This window comes from Heteronotia binoei, chromosome 3 (genome assembly GCF_032191835.1).
Source record: "Heteronotia binoei isolate CCM8104 ecotype False Entrance Well chromosome 3, APGP_CSIRO_Hbin_v1, whole genome shotgun sequence".
Classification (NCBI taxonomy): Eukaryota; Metazoa; Chordata; class Lepidosauria; order Squamata; family Gekkonidae; genus Heteronotia; species Heteronotia binoei.
The window spans coordinates 67990315-68014068 of NC_083225.1; the positions used below are offsets into that span (position 1 = coordinate 67990315).

A 23754-nucleotide genomic window follows, 5' to 3' on the forward strand; every position below is an offset into this window, starting at 1 on the left:
CCTCAGCCAACAGAGAAAACACAGACTTTGCTCTGTAGCTCCTGTGCAACTGAGCAAGCCTCGCAAAGCAAGCTGTTATGCAGAAGCAAGAGAGAGGGACCAATTTCCCACTCACCTTATGTTGCTCTCACGTTCCTCTTCTCAGTGGGGCTTCCTTCCGATTTCACACTATCTGCCCCAGGGCTGCAGCTAGTGTTGGCTTTTTTGCACCACAAACAGAAACCTCTAAAAAATCAGTTTCTGTTTGCAGCGTGAAAAAGTCGACGCTAGCTGCAGACCCGGGGGCCGATAGTGTGAAATCGTAAGGAAGCCCACTGAGAAGAGGAACTTGAGAGTGGTGTAAGGAGAGTGGGAAATCGGTCAAGGAGAAGGAAGAGGATGACAGCCAGTCGCTCGGTGGCCTGATAGGAGCCCTCCGAGGGCCTGACTTGGCCCACAGGACACATTTGACACTCCTGCCATAGCATGTTTGTTAAACATTTAACAAAACTGCCCATTTACCATGGACATCAATTTTCACAAGCAGAACACACTTTGATATTAATAGGACGCTCCAAACTTTCCAAAGTCCATTATTGAATAGAGGGTTTGCAAAGCATGGTAATTTATTTAACATCAAATGTAACAGTGCAATTTGTAAGCTAGTATTATTTGTTGTTATGCTGGAAGCAAAGATGCAGTCTTATGCTTGCATACTAATAACTGAAGAAGTTTCAGGGGAATCTATTAGAATTTAGGCCCAGTGGGGGATTGGCAAAAAAAGCCAACGGCCTGAGACACCCTCCCCACCCGGCAGCCATAACCCCACCACAGCCCCAAAAAGAGGAGAGCGGTTACTTCAACGCGCCAGGCATGGGGAGCCCGGCGGGATGGCCAAATCCCTCACTGCTCAGTCTCGTCCCTCGCCAGAAGAGATGAGGCCGAGCAGAGCGGCCCCGGATGAGGCCATCCCTTTGCTTTCGCCTGGTTTCTCCTTGCCTCGCCCGGCAAGGGACAAGGCGGTCCTCCTCACCCTCCCCAGCCACCTTGTCACAAGCCCCGCCTTCCGCAGGCCGGCGGAGAAGGCTCCCCCTTCCTCTTTTCGAGGTGCGAGGCCGGCGGGCCGGGCGTAGGCAAAGCCAAGCCCTGGCCGCGTTACAGATGTAAGCAACGCCTCACGGGCTTCCCGCCCGCAGTCTTTCTTTCGCCACCGCCGGCTCTAACGCCAGACGGAAACCCGAGAGTGGGCGGAGCGAGGCGGTCCTGGAGCTCGCGTGGAGGCGTGGCCGAGTCTTCCTTTCGCCATGATGAACAAATGACCTCGCGGGGAATGAAATTTAAATTCCACAAAGGGGAGCGAGTTCTCTGTTTCGAACCGGACCCGACCAAAGCGAAAGTGCTTTATGATGCCAAGGTGGGGATCCTTCCGCCGCGCGCATGCCTTCTCTCTCGCTTGCTCGCGAGCAAAGCCTAACGGAAACGGCCTCTTTGTTCGGGCGCTTCCGGGGACTGTTTCCGTCCCTGGGAGTGGGAGGCTGGTCGGCCTTGTTAGCTGTAGCACCCTGGCAGGCTTTTGAGAGGAGACTGGAAAGAGGAAGCAATTCTTCTCAAGTCGCGCTTGAAAAATAAATAAATAAAGGTCGCGGAAGGATCTTGTCAGAGTCTGTCTCCGCTGTTGCGCACGAGCGACGCGGAGAAGCCGATGGGATTCCCGCACATGCGATCCTGGCCCTTTCCCCGTCGTGTTGGTGCTTTAGGCCTCCCTCCATTTCCACTGGTAGAGTTGCCACTGCCCACTCTGCGCCTCTTCTACCCCCGTAGGCCAGAGCAGGAGATGCCCAGCTAAGGTGACAGAGCAGCTCAGCCTGTAGGCAGGGTTTTAAAGGGGGGGGGGGTACGTAAAACAGTCAGGGGGCACTTAGCGGCCCCCCTCCCCTTGAATTTAAAAGAACAATAAATATTCTTAAGAAAGTAATACCTGTATGAGGTTTGTTTACGGCTCATACATCTGACTTAAATATGTTGTATAAACATAGAACAGAGTACACCGTATTTAAAAACATACGATAAATACATGTGTATGGGAGTGGACTATTGGAGGTATCTGTCTTTACAGTGAAACATACGTGGAACTATTCCAAGCACTTGAAAAATGTATTATATGGCTTGAGGATTAGGTCTGAAGGTCTGAGTACTGAAAGTAGCCAGTATTGTATCAGATTCTAGTGTCTGTCTGCCTCACAACTGTTTTTAAATTTCCCAACGGTTTACTGAAGTTGGTGATCAAATAACAGGGGGGAAACCTACAATGTTGCTTTTAAAACCAGTCTTATCATTTAACTATTCCTGTCTTTCAAGACTGATTGTTGTGTGGGGGAAGGAGCTTAGTTTTTAAATAAAAAGGAATTTGTGTGTGTGTGGTTTCCCCTTAAAACATAACCATTCATACCAAAATATGACTACAATAGCCTGCATTGTCCTTATAGTGGTTTCTGCCACATTTATGGATCAAGCAGTATCTCCTGTACATTTATGGTGACTAGATGGCATAAATGGTACATCAGTTCTCTTAAATGAGATACCTTATTGATACTAGTGATATGATTTTGGTTTGGATGTTATTAACCTAATCCCAGGTTTTTGGGGTTTTTGTAGAAAAAGGCTAGCAGGAGCTCTCCCATGCCTTCCCAAGTGCTCCCGCTGCAGCAGGCATGTTGGGGAAGGCTGAAGCCATCGGAGGCATTTAAAGATGCCTTCCCCAGCATGCCAACCAGCTCCCTGGCCAGCCTAGGTGGAGCTCTGCTCCTGTGCACTCCTGCCCCAAAAAAGCCCTGCTTAATCCTATCCCCAAGCATACTTAATTGGAACTTATTCAAAAGTAGGGTGCATTTGTGATATACTTCTTTGTCAATGTTACATTTTTGCAGGATTTTTTTAAAATGCAGTACATAGGAAACAAAATTGGTAGGGCTTCTAATTCTGGGTTTTGGAACATGAGGTTGATTTCTTTGGATTTCTAACCCATCCTGTCTCCAGAAGTTCAGGACACATCTTGAAGTCAGATATATAAAAAGCTACTCATGCAATGCATTTTTAAAATCTCTAGATAAAGTGAATCCAAAACTCAGTTCAGTTAGAGGATTCCTACTGTGGGACAGTGTGGGCACTTTTAAAAAATGCAGTATCAGCTTTAATTTTTCTTTTAACATTTTATGAAACACAAATGCAATGGCTTCTAAGTCTGGTTCTGTCTGCCAGCCTCATACTAAAAAGGCAGATTGGAAATGAAATTAGTAGCTTTGACTAGAAATGAAAACTTAAGAAATGTATTTCTAAATAACTTGGTTTGGAACCTCTGGCTTAATGCAGTATTTTGTGAAAGAATAAATAATTTGAATATTACTCTGCTTGAGAGTATTGCTAATGTGGCTTCACAGTAATTGTTTTTGATTTCAGATTGTTGACATTGTTATTGGGAAGGATGAGAAAGGAAGAAAGATTCCAGAATATCTGATCCATTTTAATGGTTGGAACAGAAGGTGAGAACACCTATCACATAAAAGTTCTTCCAAGTCATGAAAACTTTGTGAAGAGCTTTACTCAATAAAATGCAATAAAATGTAAAGGGACTGAATATCTCTAATGCTCATTTGATGAAATTGTGGCAGTCAAAAACCCACTTACATTATATACTATTGATCAAATACAATGCAACTGAACCCATTGCTTCATCTAATGTTTCATGAATCAGTAATTTTGCATTTTTGCTTAATTCACAGTATCCGTGTGATCTGGTGACTTTTGCTACTTATTAGTATTTATTTTTAACATCAAATAGTTTAAAATCTTGTTTTACTTATATCCCCACTATCCTTCCTCCTGTTGTACTGTGTTAGCATTCTGATTATTATGGGGGTCATATTGTAAGAACTCCAGGTATAAGAAGTCTACACCCATAACAGGGAGGATGAATAGGGTGGGGTTCCTGTTGTGACTACACCAATTATAAAATGGTCACCACTGCATCAGCCTTGTGCCTTTTTCCAATGACTACTTTCACTGCTGCCAATAATGTGCTCTCTGCTGGTGGCTGGTCAAAGGAAAGGGGCTCTGACAGTAATACAGCACGTGCTTGACATGCAGAAGATCCAAGGTTCAATCACCAGCCTCTCCAGTGAAAAGGTCTGGGTCAAAGGTGATGTGGAAAACCTCTGCCCAAGACCCCAGAGAGCTGCTGCTAGTCAGTATACAGTATTTGACCCTGAGAGGCCGCTGGTCTGACTCAGTATAAGGCAGCTTCATCGGATCTGCTCATGGGATCATACAGGTCCATAAGTTTGCTCATTATAACCCTGGTGCTGACAAATGCAAAATTTTATTAGTATCATATGTAAATATGAATTACATATTTCAGATCCTACTTATTTCATGCATAGCATCCTGGTCTTCCTTTATTTTTTTATACATGCCTGTTGCTGTACTTTTCAATTCCTAGCTGGGACAGATGGGCAGCCGAAGATCACGTTCTTCGTGATACTGATGAAAACCGTAGATTACAACGTAAATTGGCAAGGAAAGCTGTGGCTCGCATGTAAGGATCTTTCGCTAAGTATCTGAAACATTACAGACAATGAAATTCATGATTATTCATCTGTAATAGGGCTTTTTTGAGCAGGAACACAGTTCCGGCTGGCTTGATGTCAGGGGGTGTGACCTAATATGCAAAGGAGATCCTGCTGGGCTTTTTCGACAAAAAACCCTGTGCGGAACAATGGTGATGTCAAATGAGTTCCTGCTGGTTTTTTTCTTCAAAGAAAGTCCTGTGTAATAGTATTTTGAGAGCCACAACTGTGTATGTGACTCATAAAGTATACATATATACAGTTGTGCTGCTTGTTGAAAGGAACTGCTGTTGTGTACACACACGAGTTTTCTCTTGATTCTGCTGGTATTTAAAGTTCCCTGTACCTTGACACAGTTCAATTCACTCACTGTTACTATAATGAGGAGCAACATGTTTGGAAGCCCTTAGCCTGCTTAAAGCTCTAAGGCAAGAAAGACTCCATCAGTTAGGACAGTTTAGAAGGTAATGAAGAAGTCACTTGAGAGACTGACTGACACTTGTCCTTAGGAGAAGGAAAATGCAATGGTAACTCAGGAGCTTCCATCTCTGCCTTTTTTTTAAGGAGCAGATTGGGGATTTTTGTTTGTTTTGTTTCCATGAGATCACTTTGTATAGTTTGGGGAGATCTTATTTTCTTCAGCTGGAGCTAGTCCTTTAAAATGAAGCAGCAGCTGATAAAGGGTTACACCACTGCTGACTTGCAGCTGCTGCTCTTTATGTGTGAAGCAAGGCAACAGTACGCCTGACTCTGCTTACTCTGACTGTTGCTGGAAGAAGGCTTTTGAATATTTTCAAATTTCCAAATAGACTGGGGAGACGGCTATCTTAACAGAAGGGTAGTTTGTAAATCCCAAAACATAAAGATGATTCAGTATTAACTCTGAGAAAACACCAGAAATAGGTCATCCTTCCTGTTTAGGAAAGAGGAGGAATCTAGTAATATGTTTACTTTCCTGTATTTTTATGTTTTACTGTTTTAAAGGAAAGTAGCAAAATAATGTTACATTGCTTTGCCTGTCCTAAATCTCTTTTAGGAGAAGGAAAGGAAAGAAAGGGCGTTGCAGATTGCCTGGTGTTGACTCAGTGCTGAAAAGCCTTCCTGCTGAAGAGAATGATGAGAGCAGTGGAAACTGTAAGTTTTGTTTTGCTCATGACAGTAGCAATGCTTGTTTAAAGGTATTCTAAAACAGAAGCATATTTTATATTAATATTTCATGCTAAAAAAGAAATGAGTCCTGTGTGCCATTTTAAGGGGGGAAAGTTCCATGCATACTAGTAAACAAAATAAAAGTTTGTCAGAATATTTAGTTATCATTTATACAAAATAATCTGTGTGTAATGGCATTTCATAGGGTTATAGAATCAATAGGCAGGGATGAATAGCACTAGATCATTATCAGTTGTTTTGAGCCAAGCTGTTTTTAATCAGCACTTAATGTTGTTTAAAAAATTTTGTGTGTAATTAACAGAAAATAGATTTTTCTACTCACTCTGATGCAGTTTTTAAGTTTAAGTATAACTCTTTTAAGTCTGATCTTTTGTATACTACCTTTAACTGAAAGTTTTGCTTTGTCTGCCTCCATCAGCCTTCTTAGTTCCAATCAACCAGATTACATAGGGAATGACTAAAAAACAAGCTTTAAATATCAGACTGAACTAAAGATTTAGGTGACTGGAAGAATTGGTAGATTAATACTGAAGTTAAACCTGAATTGGTAAATTGAGTGTTAAGGCCTACATATTTTGAGGTTATTCTGTTTTTGGTGTGCTACTCAAAGGAAAATGCTGGAGGTTACCTTTTCTAATGCTACTTTGGCTCTTGTTCAATGCCAAAAAACAAAAACTCTTTATTTGGTTTTCGTAATTAAAATCAATTCTGTATTTGACACACACGGTTTTTTAGCAATCTATGAATAATTCTAGTTTTGGGATTATACCTCCTTGTCAGGTGAAGTAGGATAAGTGTATCAAATAACTCTTTTTTTTCTTACACAGCTATAAGCAGTTCTTCTGATGACAGTGATGAAGGCACTGATGAAGAAATAAAAAGTGAAGAAAGTGACGTTGATGAGAAGACAGAAATGGTATGTTTGTATGTTATAGCATGATCCTATTCATAAATAAATGAAATGCCAGATGACCCTTTACTAGTAGTTACCAAAACTTGATAGGCTCATGGGCTGGCAAAGCAAAATGATAGTGGAGAGTCATCATAATTAGAGATTCACAAGGCCAGCATTTTCTCTGTCATAGTCATTAACACTGCTGGAGCATCAAGCTTTGTGTCCAAACTAAAAAAACTGCCTGCTGTTTGAGTCACATAACCACTTACTGTGGATTTAAAAAAAAAACTTTTGGCTTAATGTGGGGCTTGAAACAATATTAGTTAAGTTACCTGAGCTTATTTCCATCATTTTAGCTTTCACTGTAAAAATGCTTGTGGTAAATTACATCCTTGTAGTGTGACAGCTTTTGTAAATGCCATTCTTTTGAACAGCTATGTCTTAGTAGATCAGATGATACACTTTGCATGACTTTACATTACAAATTCTAACGTTCTGTTTTCTTATGTACCTGAACTAAAGTACATGAAAAGGTTTAATAGCCTTCTTAAAAATTTTGTTTGCTATATTTCAGAAAGAAGAACAAGAGACTCACGCTAAAAGAGAGATGGAAGAAAAAGCAATAAATATTGAAATTCCTGAAATCTTAAAAAAGAAGCTTGAAGAAGATTGTTACTATATTAACAGGAGAAAACGGGTAAAAATAACTGATGAACGTACTTCTGTAAACTTCGTGCAGCTTTTAATGAGAAGTTTCTGGACTGATAATGAACAATTTAAATAGCGGATTTCTACTATGGAGTAATAATATTTCATTTTAGAATGATATTACAAAAAGAGCCCATTTTGGGAAGGGAGGGAAATAAATTTAAATTTAAAAATAAATTTAATAAATAAAAATAAGTGGAGTATTTTTTCCCCCAGTAATTTTTCTGTGCCTTCTTAGGCTTATTTTACAGACAGAAGAATTGTACTAATCTGGGATCCAACTGCTCACTGCCGCCAATTGTAACTCGTATAGGACAGAAACTTCTCTAACTTGATGGCTAAATAATTAATTAAAAGTCTGTTGACCATATAATAAACTTTAGACTAAATAAATAACTATACCTGAGGAGAATTCTGGGTAGACCTGTTTAGGATTGTACTGTTATTAAGTTTAGGATTGTACTGTTATTATGTTAGAATAGCAATTAGAAGCACACTTGTAAATAAACATGATTGAAACTGGTAGAATTGAACAAATGTACACACTTTTCAGTACATGAGGTTTTCTGAGTAAAAGCTAGGTGGAGCCCTGGCCTTCATTCACTTGTTATGCTGTCTGGTATAGGAGTGTTACTGGCTTGCATTCTTTGCCTTCTTTACATCTGCACTCCTTTTTGTGCTTTGAAGAAGTAATTTTCATCTGCCGAGTGCATTCTTCTGGCACCAGGCACTTTTTGGCAGCTCAAGAGACATTGGTCTTGCATGATAAAAAGCATCTAGCACTGGACATTGAAGAGGAGTGCTGACAAAAACAAGGCATGGAATCCAAGCCGCAATCCTTATCCCCCAAATCAGGAGGAATAGAGGCAGTAGATGTAGTTCTTTGCACCAGTCATGCATACAATAAATGTGTTGATACAAGAAGAGGAAGTAGATGGGGAAAGGCATGGTTTCACTGAGTTTATTTTGTGAAACATGCAGCCTTTAGCTCTGAATAAATAAGAGTAACTAGATGAGATATGTGGAAGATCTATGGTTGTGTATCCTGATGTATTTTTTTAAGAGTTAGCTATCAGTTTTGGCATTGTGGGTGTGTTGAATCGAGGCTGGTAGAACTAGCCTATTAGCCCTAATTGGGACTCAGATGGATAATTATTTTAGTCCTCTATTTGCTTCCTTACTGGAAATAGTATCCTGGAGGGAAGGGGCAATTTTTATAGAAAAAGATGCTTTAAAGGAGCACCCCCTTCACAACTTTACAACCCCTGTGACACACTCCTAAAACAAAATGTGCCAACCTTTATATTTGAAAACCTTTGAAAATAATGACATTTGCAGTCCTTAAGTAATACAAACATGTAAGTATGTAGTTGCATAATTAATCATTATTGTTCTGACAACTAATTAACTTTCTTCTTCAGCTGGTGAAATTGCCATGTCAAACAAATATAATTACCATCCTGGAGTCATATGTGAAGCATTTTGCCATTAATGCTGCTTTTTCAGCCAATGAAAGATCTCGACACCATCAAATGTCTTCGCATGCCAATCTGAATCTCCACTATGTCCCTCCAGAAAAGAAGTAAGAAAAACTTCTTTGTTTCCATGTGTCTAAAATACATTGGAGGCTAGATCAGGGGTGTCAAATGTCTGGTCTGCAAGCTGCACCCGGCCTTCAAAGGGCTCAAATCCAGGCAACCACCTTCTCCTGCTTCCTTTCCAAGACTGCAGCTGCACAGTAGATTGCTTTTCTCCCCAGCTCCCTCAGTGGCTCTTTGCTTCCTACTCTTGTCTGTCTGTCTCTGTGTCTGTCTCTCTCTCTGTCTGTGTCTGTCTGTCTCTCTCTCTCGCACGCACACACAGAGCTCCTTGGCTGCTTCATTAGGGATAGATACAACGATAAGACTGCCTGTGTGTGTGTGTGCACGCGTGCCTTTCTCTGTCACACACACACATTCTTCTGCTTGCTTCTCCAGGGCTGCTTCTCCTCTTGGGGATGAAGGAGAGGGAAAGAGAGAGAACAATGTTGGACTCCCATTTAAGAACAATAATATGATGATATTGGATTTATATCCCGCCCTCCACTCTGAAGAGTTTCAGAGCGGCTCACAATCTCATTTACCTTCCTCCCCCACAACAGACACCCTGTGAGGTGGGTGGGGCTGGAGAGGGCCCTCACAGCAGCTGCCCTTTCAAGGACAACCTCTGCCAGAGCTATGGCTGACCCAAGGCCATTCCAGCAGGTGCAAGTGGAGGAGTGGGGAATCAAACCCGGTTCTCCCAGATAAGAGTCCGCACACTTAACCACTACACCAGACTGGCTAGCAATTTATAAATAGCAATTTATTCCAGGTATAAACTTTTGCATGCAAGCACATGTATTCTTTGGAGGGAGGGAGGGTGGAAGGATGGATTCTTCTAACAAGTACAATGTACATTGAGAACATTATTTTGGCTTATTCTGAAAAGCTTTTTAATGGATATTCTGAAAAGCTTTTTAATGGATATTGCTGTTCCTATCTGCATTTATTTTCTTTCAAAAATACCCTGATTAGGAATTAGAACACTTGGATTGGTCCTTATATCTTGAAGAGAGGAATGATTTCTGATGTCAAAAGAGAATAGCACGCATTAGCAATGAGACAGGAGAACTAGTTCTCAATTCAGTCCTGGAGGATGCATTGTCTTGAGGTTCATTATCAGTTGCAAAAGTCTCTCTAATCTCCTTTTGAAATTCCTTTGTAAGAGCATTTCTACTCTTAGGTCATCAACCAAATGTTGTGGTTTCTAATATAAGACTTATGTCCATTTATTCTTTGCACCCTCCTGGACTGAATCCTTCTGGATGGAATTGAGACCTAGGTTTCCTGTCTCATTACCAGTGTTGGTATTTCCATACCTACCACCCCTCTGTATATCACAATCAAGCCTGCTATTGTCCTTCACCTTCTATTGTCATTCGACATCTCAAATCACCTTTATAAAGTTTATATTTCCAGTACCTTGTGTTACATTTGATGGCACACATGGCCCAGCCCAACGAAGTGACACTTATGTCAGATCTGGCCCTCGTAACAAATGACTTCTGGGCTAGATCATGCTCTTGTCAGTCATTGTCCTGTGATTGCTTTAGCTGCAGAAGCAATATGCATAACAGTGCTTCAAATGTATCCTTATAGTATTGACAAGCATAAGAGTTTCATTTCTCATCACAAGCTTAGAGCTGAGATGGAGGGCAGGGTGTTGTGCTGTATTTCTGGGGTTCTTGGAGCACCTTCAAAGCACAGCTATGTGGCAGTTCTCCCCTTCCCCACCAATTCCAGCCTTGAGAGGTTTTTGTAGGTCTCCTGATCTGTGTTGTGTTTTGTTCACTGAGTGCTTCAAAAATGTTGCAAAACATGAATTAATTTGAGTCCTTTTCCTGAGCTTAGCAGAGTAAGCATATTGTCCATGATCTTGTGTTCAGAAACACTCTGCAAGACTCCACAGTTCAGTGCCATAAAACGACCATTGCTCAATGTGATAAGACAAAGATTGCACCTCTGCTGTTGGGGGAATTGAGGAGTTAACCAACCAAAACTTATTTGCAGTCAAGAAAAGCAACTTCTATTAACTTTGTGTTGAGTATGAAGTATTGTGTCTGTTGAAATTTTTTACAGAAATCTGTCAATGACTTTATGGAATATTAACATTCACCTAATATAATATCCATTTTATTTTCTAGCGTTGAGTTATGTAAAGAAATGGTGGACGGGTTAAGAATCACCTTTGACTTCACTCTTCCACTGATTTTACTCTATCCTTATGAGCAAGCCCAATTTAAGAAGGTGACTTCTTCCAAATTCTTTCTTCCCATCAAAGAGAGTGTAGCAAATACTAACAGGTAGGTTTGGTGCTCTGGATTTTAGTATATTCTTTCTGGAACAGTTTTTAAATACACTGTGCAGTTGCAGTACATTTAAGTTTTATTGTACAAGCATCTGTATTTAAAGTTAATGAACAAAAAGCCCTTGGAAGGAAGAAATTTGTTTACACAGTTGTTTAAACACCCTCACACAAACTTACAACCTGGTTCCTCCTCCTTTCTTTTGTCCTCAGAAATCAAGAAGAGCTTTCCCCAAGTCCACCTCTTCTGAATCCATCAACTCCACAGTCCACAGACAGCCAACCTATAGCAGGAGAATCGACAACGCCTAAAAGGCGGAAAGCTGAACCTGAAATCTTGCAGTCTCTCAGGCGTTCTACCCGTCATACATCCAATTGCGACAGACTGTCGGAAAGTAGTGCTTCTCCACAACCAAAACGACGCAACATTGAGACTCCTGCTTCAATGCCAAAGTTGTTTTTGCATCTTGAAAAGAGTTAAGTGGCTTGTTCCAAGATGAGATCTTTAAATCTATGGAGTGGGGGAGTAATTTTCCTTTAAAATCTATTTTAATTTATTGTACTTCACCTTTATAGATCAGGGCAGAGAATGTAGTCATTTCCATGGAGTTTGTACATGTAGTGGAAAGAAAACAGCAGCCCGTTTGGTGTAGTGGTTAAGTGCATGGACTCTTACCTGGGAGAACTGGGTTTGATTCCCCACTCCTCCAGTTGCAGCTGCTGGAATGGCCTTGGGTTTGCCAAAGCTATTGCAGAGGTTGTCCTTGAAAGGGCAGCTGCTGTGAGAGCCCTCTCAGTCCCACCCACCTCACAGGGTGTATGTTGTGGGGGGAGAAGATAAAGGAGATTGTGAGCTGCTCTGAGTCTCTGATTCAGAGAGAAGGGCGGGGTATAAATCTGCAGTTCTTCTTCTGTACAGTATAGTAATGCAAAGCACATGAGACAATGTCATATTTGCTTGCAGCAGCAAACAAGGCGGGCAAGGCAGCTCTGTGCTGTCACAGATTTTCTCCTGCTAGGCACACAGCTGCTTGTTTGATGGCAGCCATAGATCCTTTCTGTCTAGCTCCAGATTGATTGTCTTGTAGAAGTAGCTGCAAAGAAATTCCATTGCAGTAATAAGTTGTTAGAAGCTGAAATAAGTATTTACGTTGTAACAAACCACATTTTTGCTCCCGCTCTTTAAGCAGCATGCTCATTCTTCAAATATTCAAAAGGCTATATTGTCTCAGTACACACAACCTATTGAACTGGGTCACTGGCAAAGATATTAACTATTGGTATCCTGTACCTGTTCACCTGTCTGTCTTGAGGAAGAAGACTGTAGCATAGGCTTTCATATGGATGCTTACAATAAGTATAAGAATGCTGATTAAATCATACCATTCTTACCCTAATAAACTATAAAGTGAGTAATGAGTCAAATATTTGATACTCACTGAATTTATTTCATGTGTGAAGTGAAAAATATAGTTCACCTGAGGTCTTCTGTGCAGTTCCACATTGGGACTGTGTAGGCGCAGGCCAGCCACTGGAGGACTTCTCTGACATTTTCTTCTCTCTTTCGAAGCTAAGGGAGAGCCCCTTCCCCCTCAGAGCGAGTTAGTAGCCATTTTCCCTCTCAAGTGCTCTGAAGGGTGGAGTCTCAGTTTATTTCTCACCACTGCTGTGCAAGGACATATTCCAGCAATCTTCTGTGCCTCTTCAGTCATTCATCACAGAATAATTGCCCTTCTTGTTAGAAATGTCACAGAAGATGTTATTCGAAAAGTGTTCCCAGTGTGGACGATAAAGACCTGCTCCAATAGGCATTTCCTTTGCCTCCTATGCCTCAGTGAAGGGCACCAGGCATTCCATTTGCCTCCTGTGCATCAGAGAAGGGCATAATACTGGTGATTGCAAGCAGTGCCTTCAGTTCATGCAGAAGGCATGGTCCAGTAGAGTGGCCAGATTGAAGGCTAGGTTTTGGGAGAAAGCCATAAGATGCTTTGAAAGCCTGCTGTGAAAGTTTCAGCCTTGGTGGAGCAGCTGCAAATGATCCTCAGTCACCAGGCATAATGGATCAGCTGTCAGTCCCACTGGGACTGAGGTTGATTCCACCCAGACACTAACCTGAATCACCTGAGCATTCTCAATGCGCTTTGAAGCCTCTCCTCAAAAGGCTAAGGCCAAAACCAGGCATCCTGTAAAAACACTCTGAATTGTCAGATTTCTGAGGTGGTATTACTGGTTCCAACCATTCCAAATTCTTTGGTTGTTGCACCTGCTCAACAGGACTTGCCACCTCCTAGAACACCATCTCCTCCTAGAACATCAGTCCCTTCATTGTCTGAAGGCAGTCAAAACAGCTCCTAAGCCCCAGCCACCTGCTTCCTTGGATCTGGTCTCACTCCCAGAGCCTCCACAACAAGCACCTTAGCCATATGTGGTCCCTCCTTGGCAGCAATATTCTTTTTATTATCCTTTCCCCTTCCTGCAGGAATGGGTGACTTCCCCGTATTTTTCAGAACTCAGCCTATTCAGTTCTCCTCCTGCACAGTATCTGCTTACCTTTTCCAGTTCCAAGGAGGAGGCCACAGCTTTCCTGTCGGAGCAGATCTCTGGTTAGCCATCTGATCCATATCTTAACGAAATAGTGGATCCAATATCACCCATTGAGGATCTCCATCTTATATGCTAAACAGATGATCAAGGTGGCCAAGTCCCTAGAAATTCAGGTGGTCTCTTCTGTTCCAAAGCCCATGGAAAAGATCTCTTTGGACTCACTGGGAACAATCACATTCCTAATGCTGGAAGGTATATTGGATTTTTCCAGTGTCATCTGTGATTTCCATCACTTCTATAATGGAAACCTTTACAGGGTACAGCTGGAGGGATGTCCATACCTGTTTGCACACCTAGGCCCATCATCTCTTGTAGCACAAGCAGAACTTTTTTTGTAGCAGGAACTCCTTTGCATATTAGGCCATACACCCTGGATGTAGCCAATCCTCCAAGAGCTTACAGGGCTCTTCTTACAGGGCCTACTGTAAGCTCTTGGATGATTAGCTACATCAGGGTTATGTGGCCTAATATGCAAAGGAGTTCCTGCATATTAGGAGAGCCAGTTTGGTGTAGTGGTTAAGTGTGCGGACTCTTATCTGGGAGAACCGGGTTTGATTCCCCACTCCTCCACTTGCACCTGCTGGAATGGCCTTGGGTCAGCCATGGCTCTCGCAGGAGTTGTCCTTGAAAGGGCAGCTGCTGTGAGAGCCCTCTCCAGCCCCACCCACCTCACAGGGTGTCTGTTGTGGGGGAGGAAGGTAAAGGAGATTGTGAGCCGCTCTGAGACTCTTTGGAGTGGAGGGCGGGATATAAATCCAATATCTTCTTCAATATCTAATATGCAAAGGAGTTCCTGTTACAAAAGAAGTCCTGAGCAGAAGAAATGCAGGCTTGTCATTGCCTAGGTACCCACACATTCCCTGCTGACAGAGAGGGCCAAAATATTGATGCCATTAGCAGGAAAGCCTGTTCCTTCTTGGCACTTAATTTAAGAATAAATAATGGGCAGTTTTTGTGGGAGAGGATGGCCTTCTACATGAATCACCTACCAGATGACAAAAAAATAATCAGCAAAACTCCTCTAAGCAGAAGGTATTTGCTTTCCAAAACAACAAGTTAACGTGAGAAGGCATGCCACAGATTCATCAGCTAGGGCAATCGCTTTGGCCATTGTGCTTCACAAACTTGTGAGGCTTTGATCCACCACTCTCCCAGTGGAGGCACACCATAAGGTTGAGGGCCTTCTTTTCAAAGGAGCCACACATTTTTCAGCCAGGTAGGGTTGCCAGGTCTGACTCAGGAAATATATGGGGACTTTGGGGGTGGAGCCAGGAGACCTTTCCACCCCCTAAGTAAATAAATAAAAATACAGCAGTGCAGTTCCCCTGGATACAGTCTTCATTTCCTCATCCTCTTTTTTTGCCTACCCTGGCAGCTGCACTTCCACTAAATGAAAGTGAAATTTGTCATACCCCCGCAAGTCCCCTTGTCAGCCTTTGAAAGCATTTCAAAGCATGGCTTTTTAAAGGGATATACACACATACTCACAAAGCAACCAAAATAAATGGAGTTTGCAAGCCCACACACTTGTGATCTTCCTGGGGTAATTTACTTATGGGAGTTGCTGAATATAATCATCTGTTGTATTTCAGTCAGCTTCTTCAGACAGGAACAGGAAAGGACAGCAGCCTAGGGGGTGGAGTTTTCCTCCATCTTATCAAGTTCTAGCTAACTTTCATATCCATTTTACTATAAAAATGACTTCTGAAGTGAATGCAAAATTCTACCCTTTGCCTTTCTATAAGCTTCACTGGTGACTCTGCCTGCTCACCCTGCTCCCTGCTTTCCTGCTGCTGAGATTTAAAAGCACATACACATTCCAAAACACAAACAGTTGCATCTTCTAAGTCTGTCAGGATGTAAAGCCACATTATAGCTGTTGGAATGGGACTTTCCCTTGCCAGCCAGCTGGCTGGCAGCAGGAAGGAGCCTGAAAAACTGGGGGATCCCCACTAGAACCTGGGGACTGGCAAGCCTACAGCCAGGATAGATGAGGTTCTGTCCCTAATAAAAAAGAAAAAGGAAACTGTTCATTCTTTTGGCATCTCTGCACCTCCTACTATACCATATCACTTGAGGTCCTCTTTTAGATACAAACAACAGCCATATGTGGTACTTTGCTGAAACCTTATTGCCCAGTCTGAGACTTTTCTAAAGTTTACTATTCCCAGAGCAACCTTGTTTAATTATTCCATTCTAAGCGCCTCATCCATACCAGCACACACCGTGATATCTTCAGCAAAGAGTGTTTTCACCATCTACACAAGGAGTTGATGTTACATCACAAGGTGGGCAGTTTACATCTGACAGCCTAGTTACTGAACCCATCAATATAAAATTCTTAGATCATGTGAACCAGGTCTTCCTTAACACTAGGAAGCCATGCATCAGAGCTTCTTATGCTCTTTTTTTGTAGAAAAAACCCAGCAGGAACTTATTTAAATATTAGGCCACACCCCCTGACTCCAAGCCAGTTGGAACTGCGTTCCTGTGTGTTCCTGCTCAAAAAAAGCCCTGCCGGTGACTATTATTTCAGCTTGGAGGATGGGTGAGCTGACCTCCCGTTTATAAAATTTCACAATGAAAACGTTGTGTTGTGCTTCCTGCCCAGAATTGATTCCCTTTTTCATTTGTCACAGGACATCATTTTACCCTTCTTTTCCACCTCATTGACTTGATTGAGAAAATGCTCTACAAACGTAAGATGTCAAAAGGGCTTTATTATGTGCATACAACAAAGCCTTTCAGAAAGTCAGCATGCTTTTTTGTATGCTATCTTTCCAAAGATAGGACACCTTACTCCCAGGCTTTTCCAGGTGGGTCACAATGGCTATCAGATAGTGGTATGATCATGGCAAGCAGTCATGTCCATTGATCATCGGAGCCCAATATCATCAGAGCTCAAGCTGCCTCCACACCCTTTACACATGAAACTCCAGTGACAGAAATCTACAGAACAGCCAACATAGTCATGCTAGGATACGTCTGTCAAATACTACATTGTGTCAATGCGAGAAAAGAGACTTCAGTCAGCAAGGTAGTCCTGTACTCTTTTTCAATGAACGCATCAACCGCACCTCCTTGGTGAGTAGCGTTACAGTCTTTCAGTGTGGGACTGCACAGAAGACCAATGAAAACAGTGTTGCACTTACCTGTAACTCATTGAGTTGTCTTCTGTACAGGCACACATTCCCTCCCTCCTGCCTTCCTGTGAGTTCTCTTGGGTACTTCTCCTGGGGTGCTTGCTGGTGGTGTTTTAGAACTGAGGGAAAGGGGAATCCTTCCCTTTGGAGAACATGACCATTTGAGTGAGAAGATGTCTACTAACTCACTCTGCAGGGGAGGGGATCCATTTAGCTTCTAAAGAGAGAAGAAAAAGCTGGACAAGTCTTCTGCTGGCTGGCCTGCACCTGGACAGTCCCAATGTGTGCCTGCCCTAAAAACAGCCTGAGGGACAATAGTTACAGGTAAGTGCAACAGTGTTTTTTCTTCTAATTAAGCTTGAATTTGGTTTTATGTGGTACTTTGCTGAAACCTTATTGCCCCGTCTGAGACTTTTCTAAAGTTTACTATTCCCAGAGCAACCTTGTTTAATTTTTCCATTCCAAGTATGAATCAAGAATCCACACCTGGTTGTTCGTCCCTGTGGGAAGTAAATAAAACAAGAATTGCTGCACACCATGTCTGGTTGACCATGGTATCCCCCTGGAAATAATTGGAGTTTTCATCAAGTGGGCAGGGGGATTCTGTAGTCCAGTTGGTAGAAGACATTCAGGTAAATAAGAGAACACTGGTCGCATTGTATCAATAAATAAAATTACTTCTGCTTTTATTCTGAAGAAACCCCTGTGCACAGTGGATCGTCTTCACCCATTACCTTGACTCCCAGCAAAGAGGGCAGTGCAGTATTTGCTGGTTTTGAAGGCAGAAGGAACAATGAACTGAATGAGGTAAACCTTTATAAACTTATACAAAATTCTTAGGTCTCCACCAGCGGGTGGATAGGATTTCCTGCATTAATGTCCTGTGGAACCCCACTTATAATCATCTTAATTCAGTCCTGAAAGATGTATATATCTTGTGATGCATATATTTTGTGATGAAGTTTCAAGAGAGGCACATTAAAACTTAAACTTGGTTAATATAAGTATTATTGGGATTAAAATCAGGAAGCCAAACTAAAACAAATCCTTGTCCAAAAGACTTTTATGTGGGCTGGAGATGAACCTCAAACACCTTAGCTCCAGTTCCAGGCAATCAAACCAACTTTTTGCTTCTTTGGGGATTTAGTTAGGTACACAGAATAAAATTTCAGATTTATTTTGGGGTTGGAATTCAGGTTTGGCAATACTTTCAGTTCTAAGTGTTATCTGAAATACTAATAAACCAAATTTCTAACTAATTTCCAAGGCACCTTGCAACAAGCTAAAACCTATCAGTAGGAATAAAATACCAAGAAACTCCAAGATTCAGACCTGTTACAGAATATAGAGCTATTAGCACTCCTACAACTCACTAAAAGTTCCTTGAAACAATATGTTTTGGTGCATCAAAACTGTTGCAGTTGTTCCTAGTTACACAGATATGGGACAACAATTTTACGGGGCGCCATCACTGTTGCAAGGCTACTCTGTCAATGAGGAATATTCAAGACTGTCCTTTGATGCTGATTTTAACATATGGAAATTGTTCACGTATCCTAGGCCCTGGCTGGTTAGGACATTTTAGATAAAAGCTAGCATTTTTGATGTGTCCAGACAAATGCTGGTAGCCAGTATAATTATTTTAACAATGACAAGATATGGTTTTCCTGTTCCAGTTTAACTAATAGTTTAACTAAAAGTAGAAGTTTCCAAACAGCTGTCATAGAAAGCACTATATAGTGTGTGTTAAGTAACTAGCCTGGTGGCTAGATCATATTTTTGCCAGGAAAGGCTGCATATCATTATATCTAATTCTGAACAACAGCCACAAGATATAGATCAAAAAAATCTGCAGTGGGCCATACATTGGGGGTATTTTTGTACAAGCCTGAAAAAAAGCCCCAAGTTTTCAGATAGAATGCTAAAAAAAATTATAGGGTTAAAAAAAAAGAAGTCAAAGAAGCAGTATGTGATTGTTTCTGAAAAACATACCACAGAGTGGCCGTTAGAGGGGTGCCTGACAACCAGCAATATTCTGAACATCCAAATTCCAAGAGATGGTCTAAAATAGGGAGAGAAGAGCAAAAGAAGGGAAAGCTGAGCTCTTAGAAGGAAAACTGAGTGAGTTAATTGGATGGGCAAAGGCCACTAGGGAGAAAAATACGAAAATAAAGGTGGGAAAAAGAAGGAAAAGAGAGGCTTAAGATACATCAAGAGGGAAGGAAAGGGGGATATGCCAATAAAGGTCTATGAAGGCTTTATGGAAACAGGAAAGCTTCAAGTTGGAAAGACAGTGGGGAAACAAGAACCTCTATCAGGTTGTCGCAGATTCTTCCATATAATTTATATTAATGTAAGTGCATTTCTGTTTCTCTGAAATTGATTCCAAGCTCAAAAATTTGAAAGTCATAATTTCTAATTACTAACAGAATTACAACAGCATTCTTTGCCACTATCGAATAGGATCTCCAACCACTGTTATCTAGGAATATGATTGTTGATCATATATTCGTGAATGCTCTCTTGTCTTCAGGTGTTGTCATGGAAACTTATGCCAGAGAACTATCCCCTAGATGATCAACCACCACCACCCTCTTACATTTATGGGTCTCAGCATTTGCTCCGAATGTTTGGTAAAATACAGTTTTCATTCTTTAAAATCTGTGCATCATCATTGAACATCTAAAAGGGCTTGTGTGTGATCTTAATTCATTCAACAAATTCTATGCATGTATACTTGGAATTGCATCATACTTTGTCTAGTGGGACTTACTTCCAAAAATTGTACATAAAATCTCAGCTGTAAATCTTTGCTGAAGTTTGCTGTAGCATAAGTAGGCTATAACTTTGAAAGTATGCATGATGATCCAAGTAGATGTCAATAGAGAAGTTAGTTCAATGCTATGGATTACTTTGGTGGGAAAAAAAGTGTTCAGTGAGATATATTATGTTCAAATGGAACACTGTGGGAAGTGATGAAAAAACCATATTTCTCTCCTTTCCTTTTACAGTAAAGCTTCCAGAGATTCTTGGGAAGATGAGCTTTCCTGACAAGAACTTAAAAGCATTAGTGAAGCATTTTGAATTGTTTCTAAGGTAACTTGATACTGTTGTCTCACAACCTAATGTTCAGTCAGTTTATTACGATCCAAGATCAAAAATCGATTCTTTAGATCTTTAATATTTAAGGGCATCTGTTAACTTAAAGAACAATAGATATGGGAGAGAGGACCAGGGGGCAGAATCACTTAAACTTCAAGGTATGAAAATAGGAGATTCTGCCTAAAACGTTTATTTATGGTTCTTGTTTAACATGCTGGGAAACTTATTTTTGCATCTGGGGTTAGGAACTGTCATCTTCAATGGTATTTGTAGCAGAAGGACCTACAAGAAAGTGGTACTTAACAGGATTTGGTTTCCATTGTCACCAGTGACCTCTAGTGGTAGTGACCAAAATTTGCTAAATGAATAAACTTGAAAAGAATTTCTTTGCCTAATGAAAAGACATGAAGCACACACTATTTATAAGAAGATATTCCTAATTTGAAATAAACATATTGTATTCTGTTTTCACCCTTAAAATGATATTTAGATACTGTCCTACTATATGGTTTTGCAAATTACTGAAATGAGGCAATACAGCTCTAAAAACATGATATTCTGCACTTTCTTAGTCTGCATTTTTCCACTTATTGTTAAATATTTTAAAACATTGCCTACTTGTAAATGTATGCTATACATTCTAAAGCACATCATATGTACTCTGCTCTTCCAGGTTTTTAGCAGAATACCATGATGACTTCTTTCCAGAATCTGCTTATGTTGCTGCTTGTGAGGCCTATTATAGCACAAAGAATCCACGTGCCATCTACTGAAGCTATGAATATTGCTAGAACCCAGTTGTACATACTCCGTTATTTACCGTACTGCTTCAGAATGAGGAGAGAAAATGGCAAAGTGTCGTCATTCTGATATCTCAAAAGTTTCTTCAACGTTGTCATTCTTTTGACAAGAGTGCATCTTTTTCTTATTTCAAAGTTACGCTGACATTGCATTCTAGTGCTAGATAACCTTCACTGCTAGATAAGTGAAGCTCTGCATTGACTGCTAATGCACAGAACTGGATACAACTGAAGCAAGGAAAAGGAATAAAAACAGGCTTCATGAGAATTAACTTTATGCTGTATTCCACTTTAACATAAGCTTGCTTCGGTTTGAACTCTCAACATCACCTTGGTGTTTAAGATGAATGCAGAAGGTGCATTGTACCAGCTTTCTTTTTCACAATTGGAATTCATGTTTCATTATAGGAAGCTATGATGATCAAAATTCTCTTTGCAGAAGAATGTGCAACTAGCTTCTTAGCATGATCTCTATTTTTGAGATGCATTTATGGGGAGAGGGGAATTTGGGATTGCTGTAAAAGAATGTATTTACTGCTTTCCACAGTAGGAGGATTGGCAGTGTCTGAATAGCTTGTTCTTGGACTAATTTATCCAAACACATGATTTGAATTGTTTTGGTGATTTGTGTAAATAGTTGTTAAGAACAGTGTGTACCTAGAGTTCTTAGGAAGAAAAATGGTAAAGCAACATTTAGGCAAAACTTCTTAAACAATGACTTATAATTCAAGGTAAGATATGGGTTGTTCAGTTTGAAAAGGGCATATTTTGACTAGTTTTAGGAATGTATACATTACTGTTTGTATAGAGATATAGAAATACATCACTGGTTTTCTAGTTTGTTGTCTTGGTCATAATGTGGCTACTGCCATTTGAAAATCAACACTTATCATCCCTGTACTGGGCAGACTTAAATAAAATTTGCATGCAGAATTTTGCTGCCCATGCCAACAAATAGTTTGATGACTTAAAAAATTAGGTGATCTGAAGACAGGCAGATGATCCCAAAGGTTATCACTTGTGCAGTATGATTGTTTAGCAGTTGTGCTTTTATAAACACTATTAATTGTACTGGAGTTTGTATTGGTCATCTTGGGATGTAACTGGAGACTTGTTTGCATAAAACGGATTAAGCTAGAAGACTCTGTTGCCTAGGAAGGTTTCTGCAGTAGAAGCAACTGGTTCACATTCCCATAATAGTTTGTGACAGTTTAAAGTTGCACCATCTAATTTATGTACTGGAGTGGTCAATTTAAGTGAATTAGTATCAAAATGAAAAGGCACCTCCATTATCTTAAACTGAAAATCAAGGTGTGTGCTTAATGGTAAACCACTGGGAAAAAAACCACTCCAAACTCTGGACCTGTGTACATACTTTGTAGGCCTTCATACAGTTATCTCATACTGGTCTGTTATAGGCCTTCTGAGGGCTTGTAATCTGAATTACATGTCTGTAAATCCCAGTATGACCTTACTACCAGGTTAGAATAAGATCTGTGCAGCATTTAGACTCGTACTATTGAAAGGGCTAGATTTGTGGATTGGTTGGTTCCAAGAAGATACCACCTTTCTAAACCCTAGGTCCTAAGAGCTTTAAATTTGGTCTTGGATTTGAAGTTTTATAATGGGAAGACTATTGTCTGCCTTGGTGTAAATATTTTTGGTACAAAGTATTTAAATATCAGTAAGATACTTAATGTAGAATAATTCCGAAATTGATTTATAAGTTTTTAGTTTGTTGAAACACAATGCATGCAAAATACTGTTTTCCTTCATCCTGTCAGTGAACAGCCATAAAAAAAGCTGGCTTGTAGCTGAATTCATGCTTTTATGTGACAACTGTTAGACTACAAAAACTCTGTCTTTGAGAACACATCTTTTAAAAGCTTATCTGTACAACGTATTTTAAGAATGCATGTGTCCAGCCTGGCCTTTTGGCTCTTACTGATTCACGGTCATTATTTTCCTCAGCTAGGAACTTTTGCCTGTCCCAGAGTGTGGTTGGTCATAATCCATGCAAGGATGCAACCAAAATGTTTGAAGGTCATTTTCATGCTTTTACTTAGAGTAGCAATTGTATGGATTTCTATTCAGTTAAGCATTGGTTCACAAAATTGGCATGTTTTTAAACCCAGGGTGATTCTGTAATAGGGTACATTACTGCACAGAAAGACTTGTTTTGACAGATTGCTTATGGGAATGGACCAAGTCATTTTTGCGGTGGCAGCTGTCTCTTTCCTGTTGTTGTGATTGCAAAATGTCTACATCTGTCACACCGTAAGCACCCAGTTAACACTAAAGTTCCCTTTTGTATCTCTTTGCTGAAATCAGTGATCATGTAGATTCTTATTTTACACTTCATGTTTCACATTAAATTCTTTTTCTAAATCACCCTGGGAATGATCATTGTTAAGAAAAAACGTTTTGGTGGTAATGCAAAATAGATACAGCAGCAAGAGTTCTCATAAATATATTTAAAGATGGCTGTTACCAAGTTGTGTTATATGTGGTGACATTTCTTGAATAAAACCAGTTCCAGTTCCAAACTGGAGCAAGTTTGTTATTCAGCTTGTATTGCCAGAGGCATGCTTTTATTTGTGTGAAGGAGAAGTGCCTGCCTAGTAGGTTTGCCATCAATTCCCTCCATCTGACAAATTAGGCCTTCCTCTCTTTTAATTTATGATGGTAACAGTGCAGAATGGCTCCCACAGGTGCTGAAGGATATTCAAGCAGACAGGAGGGCACCAATTATAAAAGAGTGAATAAATTTGAGGTCTCTGGCTTTTCATGTAGGCAGGTTGGGGCCTGCTCCTGAATTTCAAGACTGGCATAACACAAAATTCCAT

The 23754-nt window shown here is 40.7% G+C and overlaps 1 protein-coding gene across 2 annotated transcripts; it reads left to right on the forward strand.

Annotated features, from left to right (window-relative positions):
• Positions 1-1147: 1147 nt before the first annotated feature.
• Positions 1148-23299, forward strand: MSL3 (MSL complex subunit 3). 2 transcript variants are annotated; one of them, XM_060233961.1, is made up of 13 exons: positions 1148-1393; positions 3436-3518; positions 4475-4570; positions 5638-5735; positions 6599-6687; positions 7241-7363; positions 8796-8956; positions 11099-11257; positions 11473-11735; positions 17704-17813; positions 19540-19639; positions 20018-20102; positions 20782-23299. In XM_060233961.1, exons 1-13 carry the CDS (start codon positions 1295-1297, stop codon positions 20879-20881), a joined length of 1566 nt encoding a protein of 521 aa, XP_060089944.1. In that variant the 5' UTR covers positions 1148-1294; the 3' UTR covers positions 20882-23299. The 2 variants fall into 2 exon arrangements, 1 of the variants encoding a protein (XP_060089944.1); XR_009555182.1 differs by lacking the exon at positions 19540-19639 and having other exon boundaries at positions 20782-20799.
• The last annotated feature ends 455 nt before the right edge of the window (positions 23300-23754 follow it).